This window comes from Peromyscus maniculatus, chromosome 8, assembly GCF_049852395.1.
Source record: "Peromyscus maniculatus bairdii isolate BWxNUB_F1_BW_parent chromosome 8, HU_Pman_BW_mat_3.1, whole genome shotgun sequence".
NCBI lineage: Eukaryota > Metazoa > Chordata > Mammalia > Rodentia > Cricetidae > Peromyscus > Peromyscus maniculatus.
Window position 1 is genome coordinate 34,020,542 of NC_134859.1, and position 26,547 is coordinate 34,047,088.

The following is a 26,547-nucleotide window of genomic DNA, read 5'->3' on the forward strand; positions in this document are numbered from 1 at the left end:
AACTGACCATTGGATTTAGTGGTTGCCCCTGGCAACCTTAATGGAAACAGTTTTCAAAATGACTGGGGAGGGAAGCCTGATGAGAGTATGTTTAGGAGAGGATAAGGAGAGAAGAAATAGATACAGGAATCAGTCAACAGGCTAGGATGTCAGAGGAAAGTGGTTGTTGTTAACATGGAAGAGAGCATCGTGTAAGAGAGCATCATGTCTGCATGATGACAGAAGGTTCTGGTAGAGATCAGGTTGGGGGTGGAGCAGCAGGAAATAAGAATAAGAGACCCTCGTCCTTCAGTAGGTGAGAGGGAAGGTAGGTGGGCTTGGCTTTTAGCCAGAAGCCCAGATGGTTCCCAGTGGTAAGTGGCACAGAGATATGGGGGTGGGGGCATCACATCGCTCTTAGGATTAGTCTTCACAGTGAGGAATGAGTATAAGGAAGAGGTGTTAAAAGTGAATGGAAAGAGGGATAATATGAGCCAGGTCCCCTGTTCTGGCTAAGCAACTAAATAAAAATGTGTGCATAATCCCAATTTGTCCAAGTGTGTGAAAGGAGAAGAGAAGGAGAGCACTCAGGATCTCATTCTCTGAACCCATTTCCTGTGTAGGTCCTCCAAATGAGCACCCTGGGTGTGTGTGGCTGGCCCTAGGTGATGTTCAGTGGTGTGAATGCATATTCTGAGAAAGCCTGTCACTTTCCAAGCTCCTGCTTATGTGATTTCTTAGCTTGCATTGTCTCATGTGACTGTTTACAGCTTCAGTGTCACTTTGCACAGACATTGTCCCCGCCACCCTCAGCCTGATGAACACCTAAGAGCTAGGCAAAGCTGGTGTCACCTTGAGAGGGCAGTACACACTGACTGACACTCAGGTCATGTACGGCGAAAGGAGGGAACAGCACATCACTAGATGCTGACGGCATGGGCCGGTGCCAATCACACAGAACGGTCTCTGAAAGCACCATTGTCCAAGGCAGTTTCAGGAGGGAATGTGGTCTGTGGGGAAGGCCAGAGCCTGGACCCTGCCCCTTCCTCTCCATGCTTCTCTTGGTCAGCCTGTCTCACAGGTTCTGCTGCCCAGCCGTGAGAGAGGTCACATGATCTCTCGAGCTCTTCTCTCCTTCAGAGACCTGTGAGTCTGTGGTAGCTTTAGTATGAAAATTGATTTCAGTTTGCTTATGTAATATTTATTTATTTCATGTTTAATCATATCATAGGTTAAATCATTTTTGTCATAATTTTATTTTGAATTATAACAGAAAAAACATAGATTATGTTGATTTAATGAACCATGATCATAGTTTTTAAGATGCAGAGAATAAGAATTTTTGTTAAGTAATTTAGAAACCCAAACCTTATTTAAATATTATTCCAAAATGTTTTTGCTGATCCTGTGGGGTGGCCTAGTTACTTACTTGTCCGTATAAATATAATTTTCCTTTGCATGACGGTATTGTATGTATTATGACTGTAAAGCATTTCAGCTGTATTTTCCTCAAGAGAATCCTTAGATATTGATCAGTGGAATAAAGTTATTGAACAGCTAGGAACACCATCCGCAGAGTTCATGAAGAAACTTCAGCCAACCGTGAGGAATTATGTGGAAAACAGGCCAAAGTACCCCGGAATCAAATTTGAAGAGCTCTTTCCAGATTGGATATTTCCGTCAGAATCTGAGCGAGACAAAATAAAAAGTAAGGCATTCTTTTATGCGACACTGTTTCTGTAACGTTTGTCAGGAAGGACAGGAACCGAAACCCTGAACTAGAGTCTCTTACTGACATCCAAAGGTGCCTACCACAGAGTGAAAACTTAGAAGGCCAAGAGTCTTGACCTTGCTACAACAGGGTCAAAAAATCTGGCCAAAATTAAAATGTCCAGACCATTCTGGACAGCCCTGAGGTTGTGGTGAGAAGATGGCTGCAAGTGTGAGGATTTGAGTTTGTGTCTCCAGTGTCACACAGAAAGCACAGGCATGGCTGCATGGGCCTGCAACCCCCCACGCCCTGGGGTTGACACAGCTGGATCCTGGGGGCTCGTTGACCAGTCGGTCTGGCTGCATCCGAGTTCCAGTTCAGTGAGAGACCCTGTCCTAAGAGAATGAAGGGGAGAGCAATAGAGAAAGTCACCTGACTCCTCCTCTAGCCTCAGAGTCCATGGTTCCCACACACTCAAAACGTTCATGTGGGCACATGCGCACATGTGCACACACACACACACACACACACACACACACACACACACACACACACACACACACACCTACACCTCATTGTGATGTCAGTGGTCCGAATTCAAATGTTTTCAAATATAAAGAACACTTCAGTAAGGATTCTAGACAGAAACTGTTGAGTGTGGTTCAGTGGGAAAGGCCCTCCCCACCCTTCTGTGCCCTTCCTAGTATGTGCTCACCTGAGAAAAAACAATGATTTTTCTTTCCTCTACCCCAGGGTGAGCAGCACCTTGGTCAGAAAGCCCCAGTCTTTCCTTGGCTGTGTATGTTGTGAACTTTTCATTGCTGAGACTTCATTGAGCCTTCTGCTTAATTAAATTGAGCTTGTTTTTTTCCCTAGCTACTAACCTCTAGATTGAAAACAAAAAGTGTATGTTGTCAGCATTGTATACAGTTAGGCAAAGCAGCCGGGCGGTGGTGGCACACGCCTTTAATCCCAGCACTCGGGAGGCAGAGGCAGGCGGATCTCTGTGAGTTCAAGGCCAGCCTGGTCTCCAAAGCGAGTTCCAGGAAAGGCACAAAGCTACACAGAGAAACCCTGTCTCAAAAAACCAAAAAAAAAAAAAAAAAAAAAACAAACAAACAAAAAATACAGTTAGGCAAAGCAGAGAAACCTGTGAAGCAAGCTGTGCTCTGGGACTGTGGGTACTGTGAAGGTTTTTACATTGTTCTACTGTGACACAAAAGAAGAATCCTCTTGGCACTCCATGTCCACACCCCTGGCAGCACCACCCTGAGAGGTGCTTGCCATCTTCTCTGCTGTGACCTCGTAGCTTCAGGTCATCTGGACCCTGCTCTGAGGCTGCCCCCCAGTGCCTTCATCTCACACGCTCAAAGCCTGGTCTTTAACAGTGGCCATTGGATTTTTAAAGGCTGTGAGCTGTGTTGATCTGGAACCCCTTAAACATTTCCTGCAGTCAGCGTGTCTCTGTACCCTCCACTCTCACAGTTGGTTCTTTATTGTGTGGTTTCCTCTTTTCCACGGTAGCAATGTAAGTACGCCATTTGTTTGCACCCTAGCAAGTCAAGCCAGAGATCTGTTATCGAAAATGTTAGTGATTGATCCTGACAAGCGGATCTCTGTGGACGAAGCCTTGCGTCACCCGTATATTACTGTTTGGTATGACCCTGCTGAAGCAGAAGCGGTAAGTGTCTGTCTGGACAAGATGTCTATGTAGAGGGCTCACTTTTATAGCCAGGGCCCACTGTCTTGGATTTTCTCTCTGTTAGTCCAAAATGGCCACACGAGGATAGCGTGTTGTTGATTTTAGGGCCCTCACTTCAGGAATAGAAGAAGTACTATCTGAAGGCTAGGTCAGTACCCGGGGCACTTGCTGGGGCTGGGGCTACAGAGTTGAGCACTCAGGAGTGTACCAGAGTGTGTCGTGGAGGTCTAGATGGCCTCTGCAAAGCTGACATGCAATAATAACGCATGAGACGTCTGCTTCATGCCTGGTACTAGGCCATGGGCTTTGTGTATATCTTATTCAGATCTTCAGATCAGAGAGGCTGAGTCGCTTCCCAAGTGACGCACTAGCTCACGCCTCCCCCCTGCATCGAGGCATCTCTTCCTCCCATCTGATTTTCACGGCGTCACTTGTGTGAATGAGCTTTAGCTAGGAGTAAAATCATAACACTGCGGGGCATTTACTTCGTGCCAGCTGTGGAACACACTGCTGTGTCCTGGGTATAGACTTCACTGCTGGATTTATAAACAGCCAGTTGTGGAATGTTCCATTTGTGAGCTGTGGCTTGGGCATGGGTGTCCTGTCATAAAGAATTGTAAACTAAAGTGTGTTCTGAGAAAGTACCACACCTCACTCTGCTCCCACACAGCCTTGTCCCGGGGAACCTCAAGCTGCCTATGGTTATTAATTTTGTAATTTTCTTTAGGCTATGTTTGCAGAGCATTTTGAGGTCATATGATTATTGAGGTTTATTATTTATAGCTTGCCTTTGGTTAACTAAACTGATAAAATATATTATGCTTACAAGAAAAATTTCACATGTTAATTAAGCTAAATCCATCTCATAAGTAGATGTTATCTACATATTAAGTACATTAATATCTACATATTAAAACATTCTAAGTAGTGTTATCTGTCCATCATGCCCCATCAGTTTTGAGCTGTTGACCTGACATGTCATTTAATTTTCAGCCACCACCTCAAATTTATGATGCGCAGCTGGAAGAAAGAGAGCATGCAATTGAAGAGTGGAAAGGTAAAGCAGCGTATTTTGATCCTTACTTATGACATTCTCATAGTCCTACAGAACCTGCTTTTACTTAAATTTGATACTAGCCTCTTGGGAAGGACCTTGAGACCCAGAAGCCCCAATGTCTTCTCTCTCCACTTCCCAGCTGAGGAAGAGTGTGACTCTAGCAGTGTTAGAGTAGAACATGTGTGATATCTTAGTTTGTGTCAGGTGAAACACAAGGACTTTCCATGATCACATACTGACGTGTGGCTGTGAAGTCAGTAAGTGTGTTAGCCTCATCTTGATAGCATGGGAGTTCATGGAGCGAACCCAATGGACAGGCCATACTCCCTACAGAGATGCCTGTCTAAGCAGGTGTGGGGGAGCCCAGCTGAGGGACATGTCTTTGTCTATTAAGGCATATAGTTTTATATTTTAAATCTAGTTTGAAGGAAATTGCCAAAAAAGGCAAGAAGATATCACTAGCACTTTAAGATGAGCCCCACAGCCTCAGTGAACTAAGCTGGTTAACAAAGAAACCAGACTTCAAAGTTTTCATCCAGAAGCAGTGTCATTAGGAACTAAGGCCACAGTCAGTACAGGCCAACATTGATCAGGGCCTTTCCAGACTGGCATGCCAGTGGCCCACACATGTACATACTCATCGTGGCAATGTTCACAGTGTATGCTTGCGGTATGCTGATGTGACCCCCTAATAACTTACGTGGTAGCCAAAGGAAGTTGAGGAATCCTGGTGCCCCGGGATGGCTCCAGCGGTGTGGAGGCAGAGTTCAGGTGCAGGGGAAGCACAGCATGGTAACTTCTGTTTCTCTTTGAAGAACTAATTTACAAAGAAGTGATGGACTGGGAAGAAAGAAGCAAGAATGGTGTAAAGGACCAGCCTTCAGGTTGGTGATTGCTTTGCTTTCGTTGGCTAATGTTTTGTCTACTCCATGTTTATAAACGGCAACGATGCGTTAATGCCACTTGGGCCACCGTGGTGTGACACAGCCCCTGATGCAGTCACTTTGTTGAGGAGGCAGGCCCTAACTGACTGCCTTTGAAACATTCCCGTTGGGACTCGCAGCACATGCTGTCTGCTGTTTAGAGAGGAAGAGACTGGATTTGCAGACTTGAAAATCTGTGGCCCTCTTTGCACTGATCCCGTCCAGTTCAGAAAAAGGAGGGCGTTTGTGCAGACCTAAGATCCTGCAAGTTTTATTTTTGTTCAGGCCACACTAACACATGGGTAGTAGGAAATAGGATAGCTTTATTTATCTTTGAAATTAAAAAAACAGTTTTTAAACTCATTAAACAAAAATAAAATTCATGGCAGGCACTGACCTTTTTTTTGGGTATATATTTCAGAAAGCATTTTTATCACAAAAGATTTATTTGAATCATGATGCTTTTTTCCTGTAGATGTGGTTGGTATGTCTGTTGTAAATGAAATGTCCCATGACATTTAAATCCCACTCAGGTTTAAGCTTCCTGTGGTAATTGTAGGATAAATTCATCCATTTCTTTGTAAGGTATGCTTGAAGTTAGCGGGTATATCTTTTAAGTAATCAACATAATCATATGTGACCACATACACATTGCCACAGGAAAGAAAAAGAGAATATTGTAGGGAGAGTCAAGACTGTTTGGAAACTGAACCAAAGAAGGACCCAAGGAAAAATCCCAGAAGCTCAAAAGTATAGTTGACCGGTTTCTTAGCTCTTGGTTTCTTGATCATTAGGATCAGGAAACTGCACAGCACAGAGTCAGGAAGTGGCCTGGAGCCCCATGCCTGCTGTGTGGGATGATGCTGTGTGGGATGACGCTGTGCGGGATGGACGCTGCGCCTCGGTTTTATTCCGTGTGGTTCTCTTAGCACAGATGCAGCAGTAAGCAGCAAGACCGCCCCTTCGCAGTCCACGCCTTCGCAGTCGTCATCCATCAACGACATCTCGTCCATGTCCACTGAGCACACGCTGGCCTCAGACACGGACAGCAGTCTCGACGCCTCCACAGGACCCCTTGAAGGCTGCCGATGATCTGTTGGAGACAGTGCGCTTGTCTGTGAAGGAACTCTCGCTTCCATGGCCCCGAAGCACATGGGAGTTGATGGCACCAAACTGAAAACTCCATGTTCTGCATGTAAGAAACACGATGCCTTGCCCCTGCTCAGTTCCAATAGGATTGCCTGCTTAGACTATAAAATGAGGCAGACTGTGTCTGGAGAAAAAGTACAAACCACACCGTTAGACATTTTGTTCAAGGTCATTTCAGGTGAGCAATTAGAATAGATGAGTTTCTTTTCCAAGTTGTGTGGTGTCCGTGGTGACAGCTCATGTGTAACCGTGGGAACTCGTATGCATGTGACCACAAATGCTTGCTTGAACTTGCCCATGTAGCACTTTGGGAATCAGTATTTAATGCCAAATAATCTTCCAGGTAGTTCTGCTTCTAGAATAATCTCTTAATCCTCTTTAGTAATTTGGTGTCTGTCCACAAAAAAAAATAGATTTATGTGTATTAATTGGCCACCGTCATATTATCATATCTTACCCACTTTTATGGTATGATTTATTCTATCTTTTGTATTTCAGAAGGAATATAATTAAATTTATTTAATAAATAAAAATACAGCTTTTCTTAAATTTGTGATGTTTTGGGCTGAGAATTACCGCTGCTAAAACCAAGTTCTTTATATAGACACTCTGTGTCCTTTAAACTACCCACTGTGGGATAACTTTACATACAGCTTTTCTGCATGACAAAATTTCCAGTTGTATTTCGTGCTGCTTAAGACATACGTCACCTTGAATCTTGCCCACGCATCTCCTTTTTCTTGGTCCTCTGGACATGGATTTAGAATCCTGCATATCACAAAGCACCCATCTCAACAGAATGTTGGCGGCAGAGATTCCTGAACCCACTGCCTGGTGTTGGCCTAGAGCTGACAGTGGCCTCTCCAGAACAGCCAATGAGCAGTGTTTCCCTCCGCAGAGCCCGCCCATTCTTTGCTGCCCTCTCTTTATTCAAGGTGAAAGGTGATTGGGTCTCACAGCCTTTCCTTCTGTAGCATTACCTCCTAAACTTTCTTTCTCACTGACAGAAGCCACGTCCAGCAAGAGCACGTGGTCTCTTAGGAGACCAGGCTCACTCACAATGCCTGTTTGCTGCTGCCATTTTCCATTTTGTGGAGGCATTTCCTTTTCCTAAGGGAAATCCATGAATGTTCTGGAAACATTCTTCAGGAGAATAAGAAGAAATACCCTAGAAAGTAGCCACTCTTGAATATTTTCTGATTTAAAACTGCTCACCTGAAATCGATACTTTCAGATCCTGGTCTGTAAATTACTCAGGATGTAGTAAGATGCTGAGTGTTCTGTGCTGCAGAAATGGAGTTGGGATGGTCATACCTTGGCTACCTGTGCTCAGAGTGTTTTCTTCCTCGAGCTTATTTTGTTAACAATTCATATCTTGTGTTCAGTTGCTTTGGGAGCTATGGAGTGTGTTCTGGGAGGAAATTTGATAAGAACTTTTATGAAAAGTACATCTGATACAGGACTCTGTCTGCACCACTTGTGTCCTAATGGTGGGTCTGATCACTGGAACCTTCAGTGAACAAAATTCATCTTGAAGTAAGGACTAGCTTTCTATCATGTATGGACACTTCTAGGTACAAAGTGGAAATGCCAGTGTGGGCGGAGGCAGAAACACCTGTTTATGGCTTCAGGTTATTTAGACCCTGGAAGCCAGAAGTCACAGGTATGAATGTTACCACTCTACATATGTAAACATCTTACAGTTACAGCCTTCTCTCTGAGGCACATTCTTTTCAAAGACTTCACTAAGACTGTCTTGAAGAGAGGAAGTATAGAAAGTGAGCTTTTAAGCTTCACTCTCTGCCTCCACTGTAAAGGGAGCATGCTATGATAGAGATTTGTCCAGGGTCCCACTGACGGGAGACACCCATAAGTGGAGCAGCTTTCTGCTCTCCCCTTACTCTGCGTATCCAATGAGCCTGTTGTGGATGGAGCCTGTGCTGCTGTGGACAGGGTCTCATGCAAAGACCCTCTTCCATCAGGCAAGTGCACCTATGACTGGCCACAGAGCTCCAAAGAAATACCTCACCCCAGTTTCAGGGTCCTCCCTCCTGAGCCTAGATTCGCCAGGGTCCTGGGACAATGCAAATGGTTTCGAACTGACCTCTGCAGGCGAACGCCGAAGGTGGATGAAGAACTGAGAAATGTGCTCAACTTTTTCATCTTTTCTATTTTATTTTTGTAATTTATATTGTACACACCCTGGAAGTCACTATTTTGGACATGTATTTTTATAAACCAGGTAATTGATGATTATCTGGAATTTGCACTAGGTTAGTTTTTGTTGTTGTTGTTATTGTTGGCTTAGTTTTCAGCCAAAGGTGGAATGACTGCCCTTGCAGGTCTGTCCCTTTCAAGCACAGGTCTGGAGGGCAGACATGTCCAGCCAGGGGAGGAGAGCGGCCTCAGAACACAGGCTGCATAGTGCCTCGCAGCTTTGGGCCTGCAGTTGGAGCCAGGCTGTGCTCTCCTCTTTAGAACACAAAGCCCAGAGCCCTTGTGTTAGAAGGAGAAAGCCCTCCATAGGCCCTTGCTGGCAGCCAGGGTCTGCATCTAAAACAAAAACACAACACTGGTGTCATCTGGGCCGAGTGATGTGTGAGTCATAACAGTGGTGTATGAGTTTGTCTGGTTAGTTTCTGATGTGACTCTCCGGTGTCTCATGCTGGTAGTTAATACAGGTGTGACCTTTCAAATTGCATATCTCAAAAGTAACATTGCCTAATGTTTTATAATAAAATATATTATGTGTGTTTTGATTGGTGGAAAGTAATACAAGCTACATTTTAAAAGAGAAATGTACAGCATGTCCAGTTCCTGTGTGTTTAAAAGTGACAGTTGACTGTATCTTTCCACATCACCATTTTGATTACAAACTTAACACAAGTAGATGTTGAAGTGTCGTGATTTCAGACATCCGCAAGTGTTTTCACATCCAAAGTAAGACTACTGCTCTGTTAGTTCTCACGGAAAGGCTTCTGCAAATCCCTGTATCTGTTTTCAAAACAATGGCAGTAAGTTTAAAAATTGTATAATATGCTCAGAATATTGGTGAAGGTTTCTTCTCACAAGATGTAACCGGGAGAACCTGCCAAGCTGTCTCTGTTTATGTCTTAACGCCTTAACTGTGCCTGCGTGCTTGTAATTTTGTGCACGGGATGAGCCCGTCACTCACCTGTTTCCAAACACTGAGGACACTTGAAACTTCAAACCACAGGAGCAGCAGGCCTCCCGAGGCTCGCTCTCTTTCTCTGTCAGAACCAGAACCAGTGAGGATAGTCAGCACCGGCCTTGGTGTTAAGGTCCAGATCGGGAAATTCTCCTGGCCTACCATCTCTCAATATAGACAGCTCCAGCGTCGTTTATTAGCTGAGGTGGTCTGTGTAGATAGTTTGATGGGGTTTTGGTTTTTGTAGTAGGAGTACTTGTATGTAAAAGTAGTGTGTGGTCAGCTACTCAGCACCGTTCTGAGGAGTGTCTGCTCCTGTGAATTTAAGCAGAAGGTTACCTTTGACAACAAGGTAGCGGTTTGGTATCTTTTTGTTGTTGTCATTTTGAATCACCAGTCAGCAGCAACATCAGTAATGGGGTGGCAGGGTGGTGAGTCACATCCCTTGCAGCTAAATGTCACCATGATGTAAAAGGAATACTCTGTTACAACCAGTGGGAACTGGTCCCATGCTATGCCGCAAAGCCTTGAACTGCACGCTCCTCCATGGTTTAAAAACCCAGGGATCATTGTGACAGAGCGTTTCCTGCTTCAGTTCTCTGTCTTGGGATCTTGGAGTTAGACGGGAAATTCAGGGTAATTTCACCTTCATCCCCATCACTGAGGGGAGTGGGGAGAGGCCGCACACATACCCCCCAGGCATAAAGAAGTGAGCAGCAGTCTCACTTGCTCCTTTCCAAGGCCCAGAGTGTTCACTAGCCTCATTCCTCACTCTCTTGTTTATAAAGACCTCTGAGAATCCAGGGAGAACCCCTTCCAACAGAAACATCACGGGAGCCTGCGAGATGGCTGTGAGCCAGTGCCAGCTGAGCTTGTCTTCAAAAGTTCGTCACTGAGAGCATACTTTGTCCTTTAGGCCAAAGCCCAATCGTGTTTGTGGTGACATCGGGCTTCTAACTGTTGTGTTCTTAAGTATTCCTCATCCCCAGGGAAGGTAATGTATGGTACCAGTTGGATGTGGCCTGGACATTGTATTAGTCCCTTTCCTCATGCTGTGACAAAATACCTTACAAAAATAAGGGGGTTACTTTGACTCAGAGTTTGAGGGTATGGTCCGTCATCGTGGGGGAGGCTTGGTGGCTTGAATCATTTTCTCTTTTTCCTCCTTTTTCCTCAGTCTGGGGCACACATACGCAGGCAGTGGGATGGCACCATCCCATTTCAGGATGGATCTTTCCCCAGTCACACCTCTCTGGAAATGTCCTCATGGCCATGCCCAGAGGTGTGTCTCCTAGGTAGATCCAAATCCCATGAAGTTGACTATCAAGACCAGCCATTACAGATACTGTTTGTCCCAGAGGTTCATGTGATGACAAGTCGGTCCCCGGTATAACCAGAATTGAGAGGCGGTGGGACCTTCAACAGGTGGAGCTTAGTGGGAGGTGACTGGATCGTGAGAGGCTCTCGTGGTGGGACTAATGCCTTTCTTTAGAAACTGAGTGTATTCTCTCAAGTCTGGTTGGGTCTCATGGGAGTGAGTTAAGTGTTGCACTAGTTAGTTGTCCCAAAGGTAGGTTGTTAGCAAACAGGTTGCGTTCTCCTTTGTGTTTCTGATGACCATGCATCTGTATCCCATTCTGCTCTTTTACTGTAATATCTTACGGTAGGAGGCCCTCACCAGAGGCCGAGCAAGTACCTGCACATTGCAGTGCTCCTTAACGTCCAGAACTGTGAGCCGAATACATTTCTTTAAAAATGACCTAATCTTGGGTATTCTGTTAGAGCAGCAGAAAACAGACTAAAGCAGGTTGTCCTATAAGATGTGTACCCTCTAGCAACATGTAGCAGCTTCCATAAGGTCACACTGATCTTTTATCCCTTTCCTGTATTTCTGGAATTTGGGAGGCATACCTAAAGCCCAGACAGGTTTGCATGACCTTTGGGTAATCATACATTTAAGTGATAATGTGTCCTTTATTCAATCACACCCAAAGACATTGCATGTCTCTGTGGCCCACTGTCATAGACACTAAAGCTGACCACGTGGCCAGCATGATTACAGTCTAATCCCCTTCTCGGTTACATTCTCCTCCTTGCGATGAGAAGCTTGTCTGTGTGGGCTTACCTTGGGGATGCCCCATCTGTCACACTTCTCATGCTGTCAGCCTCGGTTGATCATCTGGCTGGGAGCGAGAATCTCACGGGGCCTTAAGGAAGAGTGACTTCTTCAATTCATCTATCCAGGGGACTGTCATTGGCTGACATATGCTGTCAGGAAGCTCTTCTTTGCATCAGGGAGGGCTGCTTCCTGAAGGCGGCCTCTGCACTTTGCTCTCTTTAGTCCTTGGTGTTCAAATGGGCCCAGCATAAAGGCCACCCGCATGCTCGCACCAGAGGCTCTGCTTTTCTGTCTGAGTATCTCATTATTCCTTCTGAGACAAACTGCCACAACTGTGCCCCACCCCCCCCAAAGCTAGTTCCTGTGCTGGGTTGATTGATTCCCATTAAGTCTTCAAGTTTTAATTTTGAAGTAACTTCAGGCTGATAGAAAAGCAGAAAGAACAGAACAAAGAATTCCTGTATACCCGATTCAGACCCCCAGATGTTAACGTTTTCCAAATGTGTGTTAGCCTCTGTCTGCACAATTGCATGTATGCATACACACATATAAATACATGTGTTTATACTAATACACAGTCATTTACTTCCCCCTATTGTTTTTCTTTTTACAAGCAAGCCGATTGTTTTTTCGTTTTTGTTTTTGTTTTTCAAGACAGGGTTTGTGTTACAGTTCTGGCTGTCTGGAAACTTGCTTTGTAGACCAGGTTAGCCTTGAACTCACAGAGATCCACCTGCCTCTACCTCCCAAGTGCTGGGATTAAAGTCGTGCGCCGCCACCACCTGGCTAGCAACCAGACTTTGTTTTATTTTTTGCTTTTTGAGACAGGGTTTCTCTGTGTAGCTTTGTAGCCTATCCTGGGACTCATTCTGTAGACCAGGCTGGCCTTGAACTCAGAGATCCTCCTGCCTCTGCCTCCCAAGTGCTGGGATTAAAGGCATGTGCCACCATGCCCAGCCTTAGTAACCAGATTTTTAATGTCTGTTAACTCATGTATATAAAAAGTATATACATCTAATTTTTAAAGGTAGAGCTACAAGCAGAGACATGCTTGTGTCTGCTGATATATATGCGGTATTCACAGTGACCAGCATTCATGTAGCTAAACATGTCCACATTAGCTGTAGGGACATCTCTGAAGAACCCTGAAACTTTATGAGGAATCTGAGGGATTGTTCTGGAACCTTTGAACATTGTCGTGGCCCCAGGACTTCAGGGGTCAAGCCACAGAAGGATACATGCTTTAGTGATAGTGGTGGGGTGAAACAGAGAGCCCAGAGGGATGTGAGAGCATGCTAACACCGCTTAAAGTTGAGGGTCACAGAACTGGAGACCTGACATTTTAAAGAGCTGGAAAGAGAGACAGCTCAGCAGTTAAGAACACTTGCTGTTCTTCCAGAGGACCCGAATTTGGTTCCTAGCATCCACATTTCAGCTCACAGCTGTCTGTAATTCCAGTTCCAAGGCATGGACTCCTGATCTCATCAGGCACCAGGCATACACATGATACACAGACATACGTGTGGGTAAAACATTTATACACATAAAAAAAAAAAACCTGATAAAGTTAACAGAAAATTTAAATTTGTAACATGAGCCAAAAGAAGGAAATTCAGACAGGAAAAGAGAAAAATAAAAAAAAGGAAATATTTTTAAAAAAGGAAATGTGATCATAAAAAATGCTGTCACCAGGGATTATGGCTTAAGCAAGTTGATCAGCATGTGTAAGGATCCTGAGCAAATACAAATGTATCAAAATATGAGATACAAAAGCATCCACCATTATATAGATTCTAGACAATCGCAGCTGTGGGTATATAGATGATTGACATTATCACAGGAAAAACATCAAATCTGTTTGAAATCTGCATACACTGATAGGTCAGACAGGTCAAAGCTGAAGAAAAATCTTGAAGTTGGAAGTGTCAGTATTTAGCTGGGCTCACAGAGGATATTTGTACCCACCGGGCATATTCTTTTTGATCATGCCATGGAAATTAAAGGAAAACCAACTACCAGTCCACAGAGGAAGTGTCAATAAAATCCAAAGTTGGCATAAGATTTTTTGGTATAACAATGTTAACTGAATCGAAAATAAATTTGATAAGGTTTCACACTTTAGATAGAGTATGAGGAAAAATACAAAATTCCTGAAAAATGCATAGCCCAAATGCCAAATTTCATAGAAACCAGCATGGGCTGACAAACATTTACCACAGATACCATAAAATGTGTTCAGCCTTTAACTCCAGAAATTGACTCTGATGAGCGGAGAAAACTCAAGCAAAAAGAACAATAAAGATGAGCACAGGGATCAGGAAACTAGAAAACAGGGCAAGCGGGGCTGTGTGGAAGACGGCTCAGTCAGGAAAGGGCTTGCCTTGTAAAAGCATGAAGGGTTCGATCCTCTGAACCCACATACGAAAGAAAGGCCTGGTGTGGTGGCAGCCGCTTGTTAATCCAGCCGTTAACCCGGCCGCTTGTTGGCCCGGTGCTGGGGAGGGGTAAGCACCAGGCAGGCCGGCCTGACAGTGAGCTCCCGTCTCCACAAATAAAAAGGAGGAATGACATTTGAGATCATTCTCTGGCCTCCACATACACAAACACACCTGCACACACGTGCACCCCCACACACATGAACACACACACACACACACACACACACACACACACAAAGACATTAGAAAGTAAGAATGAGGAAAAAAAAATCAAAGCCACAGAATAAGATAAATCTAGAGAAGTGGGGTCTGGAAGCAGCTGGAGAGAAAGGATGTTTAGAATCTTCCGGCAATTGTGATCATCTGTACAAAGACATTTTCTTATAAATGTACAATTACAAAATTGGCCCAAGAAACAAGCAGGGCACCCAACGTGTGTTAACTGTCTCATTTCAGGACCTTCATGAGAATGGTCCTGTTACCTTCATCTGCAAATCGCAGACGTGGAGAGCAAGCATTCCCCAAGCAAGGACGTGCAGAGCTGAAGTCTCGAGCTGATGGCAGACAGCCGCCCCCTGCTTGTAGACTGTATTGAGATGGTTTCCAGAAAACTCAGATGGACCAGTGACCATCATAGAAGATGAAATATGGTCAAGGGCCACCTGCTCCCAAACCCAATTATTCTCCAAATTAAACTAATCTGGCAGTGAGGGTTTGTTTGTTTGTTTTGTTTTTACTAACTTCAAGATAAACCCTATTTTACTTGAGATTCTTGAAGCTTCCCCAACCCAGTTTCAGACTACTTTCGCCTGGATTCCAAAGTTGGATAAAGTCGAGAAAATTCTATGGCCTTCTTGTGACTGTGAACTAACTCATGACCGTATTCCTTCTTCCAGAGTACAAGGATGTTTGGATACATAGGCTTTTTTTTTTTTTTTTTTTAAGTGTTAGAAAAATTGAACTCCCTCTTGGGCATGGCAGAGCTTGTTAGGGACGAGCAGAAGGGGTTACAACTGTCACTCCACACACGTGGGGCCAGGGGAAGGGACAGACACTCTGCACCTCCTCTTTAACATGATGCTGAAATCTCATAAGCCTTCCTGGAAGAGGACAAAACTTGGTGATGAGATATGGCTGTCATTACAGCCTCATCATATCCACCCACTTGTGCATACATGCATAATACATGTATGTGTATAAACTTGAGACACAAGAAAAGGCAAAAGACAGAAGGAAGCCCCTTCAGGCAGCCAGAGCTCCAAGTCCAGAAACAGACAACAGCCCAGATGGAGGCTAGAACACTGCTCCCCAGGGAAACACCTGCCTCTACCAAGTCAAAGCAGACCGTTTGCAAGTCTTTTACAACCCATGACTCCTCAGCTGTGCTGGGATGTTTCCCAAAGTCCCAGCTATAAGTACCCTGCCCTTCCTTCATCGCCGCGCTCCACTGCATGCCGTTTATTTTTGTCACATGTCCTCTGAGCATCTCTTCTATTTGGGATCTTTGGCTAGAGACAGAACCGTACACAAGACCCACCACTCCGACTCTGACCATAGTGGATTTGGTCAACAACAGCATCAGTCCTTGGCCACGGCTATAGATGGGTGTTGAGTGGGTTAGGGTGGGAGAACTATGACAGGAGGGTCACACCTGACCCTGAAGATGGCTTTGTTTGTTTGTTTGTTTGTTTATCTATTTTGAGACAGCCTCATGTAGCCCAGGCTGGCCTGGAACTCATGAGCCTCCTGCCTCAGCTCCTAAGCACCAGGATTACAGTGTGTCCCACCATGCACTCTACAAAGATCCCTTTCTAAGTCAAGGACTTGGGTGGAGGAGGTGTAGCCCAGTTGGTAGAGCATTTGAACCAGCATACACAAGCATCCTGGTTCAATCCAGTACATGAATTGTGTTTAGATCGACCTGTGACAGCAATATACCTGATATCAACAGACTACAAACTACATGTCAAATGCCTGCTGTGGACAGGTATGCTTTCTATAAAAAAAAAAAAAAGTAGCCTTTTCTCTGAAATGTAACACCTACACAAGAAATCGGACAGACTTCAAGTGGATCGCTCAGTGAAGTTTTCCAAGCCGAGCCCACCTGTACAGACAGGACCACCCAGATCTCCACGTGAAACTTCACACCCCCCAGGCTCCCCCCTTTCCCCTCTGTGGTCACAGACCCCCAAGGTCGCCATTCTCCCATCCCTAACCAACAGTTCCCCTGCTGAGTTACTGTGTGATGTGGCGGGTGCAGTTTCTGATTCTCCCCACGTTACCGAACGGTTGTAACTCCTTGCCTATTGCTGCCACATCCGACAGCGTAATTGACTTATCCTTTTTGCTGATAGTCATTTGGATCATTTCCAGGTTGAGGCAGTGGCAAATGGTGCTGTGCTAAGCATTTCTGCATGTGTCTTGGGGCATGCTTCTCCCCTGGGAGCAGGTCTGCTGAGGCGGGGGAGGGGAGGGGAGATACTGCTTTACAGCTGTATTAGTTTTCTGTTGCTGCCATAACAAATGGCCGCCAATGTTCAGAGCAACCGTGATTTATCAGCTCACAGTTCTGGGTCCAAGACCCTCCAGTTGGCTTGGGTAATGTGTTTGCTGTAGGTCACGTGAGGCTAAGACAAAGGTGTCAGTGAGGAGGGCCTCTGGAAAGCGCCTGCTTCCTTCTGAAGCGTTGGCCAGCTTCAGGCCCATGGACTCTTGCGATGGAGGTCTCCAGCTCCTTGCCATAAGAGAAACCACCTTAGCCTTCTCGATCTAGTCTTCACAAGTGTTTTGGGAACCCTGTGTCCGTAGTCTCCAACTTGGCTACTTCACCTCTGCAACAATTCTAGTCTCTGGTGGTTTTCCTGACTCCCAGGCAATGGCTTCCAGCCAGGACCCAAGATGGATTCTCCGGCTCTGCCTGGCTTGAAAGTGGTAAGGGTTCCCAGCAGGTGAGGCAAGAGTGGCTTTTCAGGGCCAGTTCATGGGTTACCTGTTGCATTTTCCTGTCCCCTCCTCAGGGTTCTGGTCTCCTAGGCCCTGGGAAATGAGGTTTTAACTCCGGCTCTCAATCCCTGAGTAGAGAGGCTCCTTACAACCTACCCCAAGCCTCCCCACAGCCCTCCCCACAGCCCTCCCCACAGCCCTCCCCACAGCCTCAGAATTCTCCCAAATGCATTTGGGAGAATTTAACCACAATGCTCCAACCTCACACAACCTACACAAAATTACTAAAACATGAGCCCCCCCCCCCCCCCCCCCCCCGCTTCTTCCTCTTCTCTCTCCAATCCCTTCCTGTCCTGATATTTTTATGTGCCCTTCAATGTCATTATGAGCAAAGGAAATTTATAACTTGAAATTACTGGCACAAGTCTTGCTGTTGATCAGTGTATGGCTCAAGGCTAGTTTGGAACACAAGCTTTATCATTAACCAATGAGAGTAATACATACTACATAATAAACATAGTACAATGTTTGAACATTGAACTTTGTGCAGAGCCATGGTATTGGTCACACTCCCTGTGCTATGACAGAATACCTGAAACAGACAGACAACTTCTTGGGAGTAATTGTTTATTTGGGAATCACAGTTTTGAGGATTCACTTCATGGTTCCTTAGTCCTGTGTTCCTGGAATATCGGGGACTATGGGGGTCCAGCCCCTCGATAGTCCCCTCCCAGGGTCCGAGAAGAATCTACAACCAGCTGATAATTAATCTTTGATGAAAAGAAATGAATCTATGTACACGAAACTCCTTAGTTCATACACTTTATTATTCTGTGCTAGTTCTCTCTCTACACAGCTTCTATTCTGCTGATTTCTCTATATTTATCTACTGTCCCCTCTAGGTTCTATCTTAATTCCTTCATCTAGTTCTGTCCCTTCTAGGTTCTCATCTATCTAGTTCTTTCCCCTATCAGCTCCTCTCCTGCCTCCTTCTCTCTCATCTGGCTCTTCCTCTTCTTGTTCTTCCCCATCTGGCTCTTCCTCATCTTCCATCTCATTCCTCTTGTCCTCTCTTCTAGCCCTCCAATATAGTTCTTCCCCATCTCAGTTTGTTCCTCTCAAGTTCTTACCCATCTAGTTCTTCCATTCTCTTCTCTCTTCTCTCTCCTCTAGTGCCCTGGGAGTTCTGGTATATATACACTTACAAGCAGTATTCCCTTAGCAGTGCAAAACCAGGCTTCCAGGGTCAAATAGAGGGGTGATAAGAATCACATAGGGAGGCAAGAACCATTAATTACCATTTGCAACCCCAAAGGGAAGTGACCAATGGGGAAATGGATTAACTAAAGGCTAAATTCAGGTAATATCTAAGAAGAGGGCTCTTATGTGCTCAACTATAATCTTAGAAAGTGTTAAGAATCTATAAGTTGCTAGGACAATGGAAGAAAATAAAATTGTCTTCTTTTTTTCTTGTGGCTCTTATCTGTTCAAGCTATATGCCTTTTTTCTGCAGGGTGTGGGGAAGTGTGCTCAGTCGCTAAGCAACCTGTGTACGGCTAGATGCCTCTGGTGATAGTTAAAGGGAGATCTGGAACTGGAGGTAAGGTTTGGGAAAGGAGGAAGTAAGGCTTAATTGGCACATCTGCCAGGCCTTCTCAAACAGGTAGCCCGGATGCTTAAGTCTGTTCTTAGAGAGTACAGAGGTATCTCTGATAAGGTACTTTCCTCCATCTGGGGATGGACCTGGCCGGATGCTGCTAATGATAATTACAGGGAGGCTTGAACTGGAGTTCTGGCTGAGCATAGCTGTCAGTGCAGAAGGTTATCTAAATATTCCTAGAAGTGGTTAGGTAAGGAGTTAGCGGTCTATAAAGTTAGTAAGGCTGTAAGAAAGGAGTGTCCAAGCTGAATTGTGTAAAGCTATTACTTAACGTCCACCTGACCTAGGCGGTGTCTCCTTATGGAATTTATCTTAAATCAGGAGAGTTGCATGTGGACTGTTATTACTGCTAGTCCTTGAAAGTGGCCAAGGGAGAATCTGATTCCAGAGAAAACCTTTCCTAAGGCAGTTCTCCAAATACCTGGAATGTGTATGTCCAGAGAGTGATCAGTCCACACTGTTAGCCCTTCTTAGGGAAAAGTCAATTGGGAAAACTATGAAGGCACACATGATTTTCATAACAGAATACAGCTGATATATAACAAGCCAAGTAACACCAAAAACTCCTTGGGATTTGGCTTCCTCTGGAGGAATTCCCCGATTCCTCCAGGTAGTGACTTTGTCATAACCAGCTGAGTTCTTATGATATTCCTGCGGCCCGCAGCACTGGAAGAACATTATAGTGGCAGGAGCATGGTCACCTCATGGCAGACAGACAGACAGACAGGTGGACAGACAGACAGATGGGGGCATTTGGGGGAGTAGATTGTGCCTCTGCCATAGCCTTCAAGGTGCAAGCACTTGGATTTTTTTTTTTAATGACACCAATCTCTTTAACACTCACACTCTCCTTGTCTTCAAACACCCTTCTTTCCGTGGCCAGACTTCACTGCTGTGGGATGATCGTTCTGTATGCTGTGAATATGAATTACTCTCATTGGTTAATGACAAAGCTGTTGGGCCTATAGCAAGGCAGGATAAAAGTAGGCGGGACAATCAAACTGAGGACTGGGATGAAGAAGGGTGGAGTCTGGAGAGACTCTCTAGCCACCCAAGAAGCAAGATGCCAGAGGACAGGTAAAGTCACGGGCCACATGATTAATAGATTATAAACTATAATAATTATTATTAATTATAGATTAATAGAAATGAGTTAATTTAAAAGTAAGAGCTAGTTAATAATAAGCCTGAGCTACTTGCCGAGCATTTTGTAATTAATATAAGCTTTTGTGTGTTTATTTGGGACCGGGCAGTAGGGATAGAAAAACTCCACCTCTGTTTACACTTCACATTTTCCTTTTTTTTCGGGGGTGGTGGTGAAACAAGGTTTCTCAGTATAACAGTCCTGGCTGTCCTGGAACTCACCCTGCAGACCAGACAAGCCTCGAACTCACAGAGATCTGTCTGCCTCCCAAATACTAGGATTAAAGGTGTGCGCCATCATGCCCAGCTAGGCTGCATATTCTAAAATCTTGTTTTACTCCTGATTCTCATAAGTCTGGCTGAAAGCAGCTGGTAATAACCAAGCCACAGTCTGCCCATGTGTTGTGTTCACATTTCCTCTGGAGTGCCAGACCTGGTTCCACAGCTACTCAGGAAGCTGAGGCAGGAGGATTGTGACTTTAAGATTTTCCTGGACTACCAAACAAGTTCAAGGTCAGTCTGGGCAACTTAGTGAGACCCATTTTTTTTTTTAATGGGGAAAAAGGATTGTGGATACATTTCAGTGTCAGGGTACTTATTTAACATACACAAGGCCTTGGGTTTAGTCCTTGGCATCTCCAAAAGAAAAAAGGGAAAAAAGAAAGGGAGAAGGAGGGAGGGAGAGACGGGGCGGGGGGGGGGGGGGGGGGAGGGGGGATTAGAGATTAGTTTTGCTACCTTTAAACTCTGTCTCCCATAGTCTCAGGATGTAGAAATATAGAAGTTCTTTGGTGGACTGCGACATGAGCAGCCCGGGTCCAGTTCCCAGCACGGTGCTTGTGCCTGCCCGAAGCCTCGGTGGTCTTCACTGTCTGCGGTCCTGCTGGAGTTCTGCTCTCCCGAGTTCCCAACAAAATTCCCCGTTAAGACGAGCAACGCTTTAGAACTCCTCTAGTCTGCTTTTTCAAAGTCTTCCGATTTCTCCCACAACCGCTTCCGAAGGTCTAAAGACCACATCATCAGGTTCAGCAACACTTTTCTTCGTCCATGTTCTCATTGTCATGAACAAGTACCAGACAACAATCATAGGGAATCGATTACTTATTTTCAGTTCATGGTTTCTAAAGGCTCAGGCCAGAGTCATTTTGTCCCATGTCCTTGGACAGAATGTCATTGTGGCAGGAGTCTGTGATGAGGAACTTCCCCTCACAGCAGACAGAGGGAGAGGACCAGACTCTGGCCCTACAGTAACCTGCAAAAGAATGTCCTCCTGCTGGGTCCTACCTCCTCAGATGCCACAGCCTCCAAACTAGCCCCGGAAGCTGGGGACCGAGAGTGTGACCCAGTGGGGAACATTTCCTAGTCAGATCATACTAAACGGTAGTCAACCTTGCTCACCACAAGAGGCCGGACTTCTGCCATGTGAAAGATGGGGGCCAGTGTCTAGGACTCAGAGGTCATAGGACTCTGCTTCTGTTTCTACTTATAACCATAGATGTGCAAATAGCCATGGCCCAACAGGGACACAGAAACTGCTCTGACCCTTCAGGTCAACCTCAGGCTTTTGTGCAAACTGGAAAAGGTGCTGCCTGTGGTTTTGTGTGGTGGAGGAGGGAGGTGACCTCTGGGCTTAATGTAGGACCCACAAGAGTCTGTGTTCCAATAGGTATTTTGTAGCAGGCAGGTGTTATCCTCTGTCATCTGCACCATGTGCATTCAGCACAGTCACCACAGAGTCTCCAGGAAGGCAGGCTTTGGCTGGCTGGAACGGTCACCGTCCTCACAATGCATCCTTTGTGAGCTGCCCCTCCTTCCCTGCTCCAGCCCTGGCTCCCTGGAATCTCCATCCACCTCAGCAACCTTCAGCCTTATCTCAGGTTCCATTACCAGGAGTCCTATCTGTGATATCATGCTTCATTTCTGGGCCAGCCTCATCATGGTGCTGGGAACCCGCTACACCTACACCCAGACCCACACTTATTCTACATGCATTTCACACACACATGCACCCAATGCCACACATGCCACAACTGGCCACGTATATCATGTACATGCAAATGCACCACATACTGCATACATATCACACACATATATTTTGCATGCATGTATAGAACACTACCATGAACCACACATACTGCATACTCTTACCTTGTGCATGCTCATACTGCTCATATATACACATACTGGCATTCTCTCTTCCTCCCCCTCACCAGTTTTCACACAGACTCTGTGGAAAGGTAGGATCCTGGTCTGTACACAGTGAGACTGTGATACACACACACACACACACACACACACACACACACACACACACACACACCCCTCCTTGTGGCTGACTGTAGGGTGACTTTCTCCTAGTGCTCTGCCCTTGTAGTAACTTGGGAGGGCTTTCACGAGACCTGAGAATGGACAGTTTATGGGCTCTGCTAATAAAACGCCTTGGCTGGAGCCCAAAGTTCTGTCCTGCCTGTTCTTGTCCTCTATTGGTGATCCTGCCTGGCCACCTTGTGGGTTGTCAGCCTCTTTCCTGAGTCACCTGATGCATCTGTGCCAAGGCTGAGACAGACCTGCTGCTGAGACCACACAGGGTGTCTGCAGACACTGAAACCCGGGGGTCTCCTTTTATCCCCAGCATCCCACCCCAGACTGCACCCACTAGTTCAGCCACCTCTAGGGATTCCTCAAGATCTTCCTTGGTCGCACAGTCTCATCACCTGTTAGGAAAGGGCTCCTTGACAAACCTCACAACCGCCACCTACCCAACACCCACCCCTGGGAAACTTCCCCCCCCACACTCCCCACCAACATGGAAGCCCCAACTCATGTTCCCCTGCCCTGGATCAGCAAGCCCTGTGGCTTTTCTCTTGGAAACATCCCTTCCTTGGATGGGCCCCGTTCCCTGAACCTGTTGAGGGTCTGTACTCCTCAGCTGTCCTCTGCATGCCCCTGCCTCACTGGCTCCTGCCTCTCCCTCTGTCCCCTCTCAGTGACGACCCTATGGGAGAACTTTTGTGGTGCAGGCCCTGTGAATGGGAGATGCCATCTGGAAAACCATGGCAAGGGGGCTTCTTAGGAGCCAAGGCCAGTACAGCTGGGGACACACCATCATCTCTCCCTGGAGTGCTTTAGGCAGAGCTGGGCCTGAACTTGTCCCTAGGGCCACATCCAAGAACAAGGTCCAGCTCTTCACCGATCAGGAGGCTACTTCAGCCCTGCCCCCTTCCACCTTGGCTCCTAGCAACTCTCCCCACAGAAGATCCAAAGTCCCTAATTTAACTACTCCAGAAATCAACATAGCTTGATCTTTTTCATTATGTTTTACCAGCCAATAAACTCTTTGCTTGAGTGAATTGGGTTGGGTTTCTGCCACAGTTCATTAGGCAGGACCCACTGAAGCGGAAGACAGACGCCCTGACCTCTACAGTGAGACACACCTGGATGGAGCCAGGGCAGAAGGTCACTGGGTCCCGCGTAGGCGCCTTCTTTTCACTTGAAATCGTGACACACCCCCTCCACACCGCTTATCTTTCTAGCACAGCAGACCCTCCAGAGCCGTGAAACATGGCTGATTCTCTGCGATGTCCCTCACTGTAAGGAGAAAGGTGACTGCAGTCCTCACCACCCCTTTGATACCCACCCTGTGCCAACAGGACTCGAGGACATAGACCACCCAAAGTTCAGTGGCCATTGTAGGAGAGGCCAGGACTCAGCCTTGGGACAAGTGCGACCTGGATTTCAGGATACCAGAAGCTAGTCAAGCGAAGAGCTCTGTCCAGGGGGCAGTTTGAGTGCAGAGACCTCAGGGAGCAGGCTCGGGAGGGCACCATAGGGGCAGTTTTAGTCCGCGGGAGGCGAACCACACTGGAGGATCCCAAGCACAGGCCTGGACATTTGGCCAGGATCCGGAGAGCCGGGAGCAGAAGAGAGGCTTGATGGGCAAGGCGGCATGCCAGCCGACTGGGAGGGCAGCGGGCAAGCGCCGCGCAGCGCGGACTCGGGCGGCTCCACCCGCGCTTCCCCGTGCGGCCGCGAGGGGGCTCCGCACGGCTCCGGCCAGGCCGCCAGGCGCACGGGCGGGCTGCGCGCGGGATCGCGGCGGGCTGCGGGCGGGCGGGCAGCGCCCGGTTCACGGTGCGGCGGCTGCGGCGGGCGCGGCGGGCGCTGCCGATGGGCCGGGCCCGGGCTGCCGGAGCGCCGGGAGCCGGTGAGTGACGCGCGGTGGCGCGGGACACCTGCGCTCCGGGCAAGGGCGTGCGGGGCGCGGCGAGGTCCGCGCGTGGGGCGAGGCGGCGGCGTGGGCGGGGACGGAGGAGCGGGCCGCGGGCGGGCGGGCGGGCACGCGCAGGGCTGACCCGGGGCAAGGTGTGCGCGGGTGACAGTGCGCGCGCGTGGCCGGAGCCGCGGCGCGCGTGGCGGGGAGGTGGACGGCGGTGGGGGGGGGTGAGCGACGCGGGAGCCTCCCCCTCCACCTCCTGAGGGCGCGGGACGGGCGTGAGGTCCCGGGGTGGAGATGCCCAGCATCGGCTGGAGGCCCGGGGCCCAGCGAAGGGCACGCCCCCCGAGCCGCTGATGGGAGGCCACCTCCCTGCACCTGCTAGTGGCAGAAAATGCCAGCCTGGGCCAGGAATCTCCACCCACATGGGCCTCAGTTTCCCTAGCTATGAAACGGGCACAGCAAGGATTGACCTGCGATGTGCGTGGGAAGGATGCGATGGTCCTTGGCCATGTGGGAATCAGAGGACCATAGTGCCCATCGGAGGGGCTGCAGGGCAGTGGCCTCTGCTGGGGCTCCGGGTGTGTCCCTCGGGCAATGGCAGGGGGCAGGCTCAAGGATGGAGACAGAGAAGCCCTGGAGAGAAGTGGGTGCTTTCAACCCTGCTGTCTACTCAGCAGGTTAGGTGGTGAGGTGGTGAGGTCCCCTGCACCCCAACTGACTGCCTCTTGAGGCTGTAGAACAGGTAAGAGAGTCCAAAAAGGGTCCTGGGAAGACCCACCTGATGGACAGAGCCTTGGTTCCACTTCAGAGTCGAGCAAACCGACTCATGTGTTCTGTCTCGGGCCATGAAGTGACAGAGGTGAGGTCCCAGGCTCCTACTCCAGGACTTCAGCCACCTTGCCAGGTGCCCTGAGGATGCTGGGTTCCCTGACACCTACTGTGTGCTGCCAGCTCCTGCCCTGAGCCCAGCCCCCACGCTGGTGTGAGAGGGACATACCACAGCATAGTTAGCTACCAAGGGAAAGCCCGAGGCCGGCTCAGAAGATCGTTTCTAGAAGACAATCACACGGGGTAATGGGCTGGAGAGAGACGGTAGGGAGGTAGAGCCTGGGCCTGGCCAGAGAAGGTGTCTGTCCCTGGCTAGAGACCCCTGTGCTGTAAATGAAGAGTGGAGCCCTTGGAGAAGTCAACCCATGGGCTGAAGAGGTGCGACATCCCTCGGGCAAGTACAGGCGAGGGAGGGGAAGGGCTTGGAACCAGGTAAGTCAGAGAGAGGAACGAGGCCTTGGATGTTCTGGGTGCAGTGGGCAGCCTCCCGATGGTTGGAGTCTGAATAGTGAAGGAGAAGCTTAATGGTGGTTGGAAAGGTGTGCAGGGTTAGAAAGAAAGCAGGGCTGGAGCAGCCAGGCAGAGAGAACGCAGACTGGACTGGGGGATCAGAGGGGTTGAGATGTGTGAGAGGCCCGGGCTGTGCAGTCCACCCCTGGTGGTGTAGCAGCCACTCAAAGGCCGTTGTCCTGGGAAAACCAGAGCCGGGAAGAGGGCAGGAGCCTCATAGTGAGTGAGCTCAGGTGGAAAGGGAACCTCGTTTTTTTTCGTTCAAGTGCTGCCCCACTCCTGTCCAGTAGGGGGCGCACGACTGTGGGCGGGGTTGCAGAGGTCCAATGAGATGCTGAGTGTTTGGGCGAGGCCTGCCGGAGACCTTCTCAATTGTCCTCAGGTGTCTTAGTGTTCTGGTCCAGCACCCACATTTGCACTTAGACCAAACCTAGAGTCGGCCGTTTCCCAAAGAGCCCCTTGATCCTTTGGGAATTGAGGGGCCTAGAAGCCACCGTCTAGGTTAGGTGTGCCCATGGCCACCCTGGGGTCACTGAGCCTAGACGTTGTCAGGTGGCCCCAACCAAAACGTCTTTAAAAACAAACTAGAAATTAATATTTCTGTCTCATTTCTCACAGTGAGAACCTGATTCCCAAATCATCACTATATTTGATCATTTGCTAAATCCTAGAACACATACAGAGTTTGTTTCAGAATTAAATGTGTAAAGCACTACCAACCCAAAACTACTACTAAGTTTCAGATGCCCCTGGGTATGCACCCGGAGCTCTGAGCATTGTCTTCAGTCTGATTGCATTCAGACTTGTGGGTTTCTGGTTGCATTCAGCCTGGTTTTGCGCATCCTTGGTCTTCATGATACAATTTTATTTTTGAAACTGTACAATATTTTTATGGCTCAAAGGTATACACATGCTATATTTATAAGTTATTTAGAGGTATAGTGTCTTTGTCCCTGTTCCTCATCAGAGGTAACCATTTTAAACGGTCCCTAGATTATCT

The 26,547-nt window shown here is 47.4% G+C and overlaps 2 protein-coding genes across 13 annotated transcripts in view; both read left to right on the plus strand.

Annotated features, from left to right (window-relative positions):
* The window catches only part of Mapk9 (mitogen-activated protein kinase 9), a 41,547-nt gene extending 34,477 nt beyond the window's left edge, over positions 1–7,070 (plus strand). For 9 of the 11 annotated variants that reach the window (XM_042283919.2, XM_006987098.4, XM_006987096.4 and 6 more), the window contains 5 exons: positions 1,505–1,687; positions 3,247–3,371; positions 4,386–4,449; positions 5,265–5,333; positions 6,307–7,070. In XM_042283919.2, the coding sequence (XP_042139853.1) occupies positions 1,505–1,687; positions 3,247–3,371; positions 4,386–4,449; positions 5,265–5,333; positions 6,307–6,464 (599 nt within the window). In that variant the 3' untranslated portion in view covers positions 6,465–7,070. Of the gene's footprint in view, positions 1–1,504; positions 1,688–3,246; positions 3,372–4,385; positions 4,450–5,264; positions 5,334–6,301 lie in introns of all 11 variants that reach the window. The other 2 variants (XM_006987100.4, XM_006987099.4) reach the window with 1 other exon arrangement.
* A 17,039-nt stretch (positions 7,071–24,109) lies between these two features.
* Positions 24,110–26,547, plus strand: part of Rasgef1c (RasGEF domain family member 1C) — a 67,234-nt gene continuing 64,796 nt past the window's right edge. For both annotated transcript variants that reach the window (XM_076578253.1, XM_076578254.1), the window contains exon 1: positions 24,110–24,197. The gene's annotated coding sequence lies outside the window, so the exon portion shown is untranslated. The remainder of the gene's footprint in view (positions 24,198–26,547) is intronic.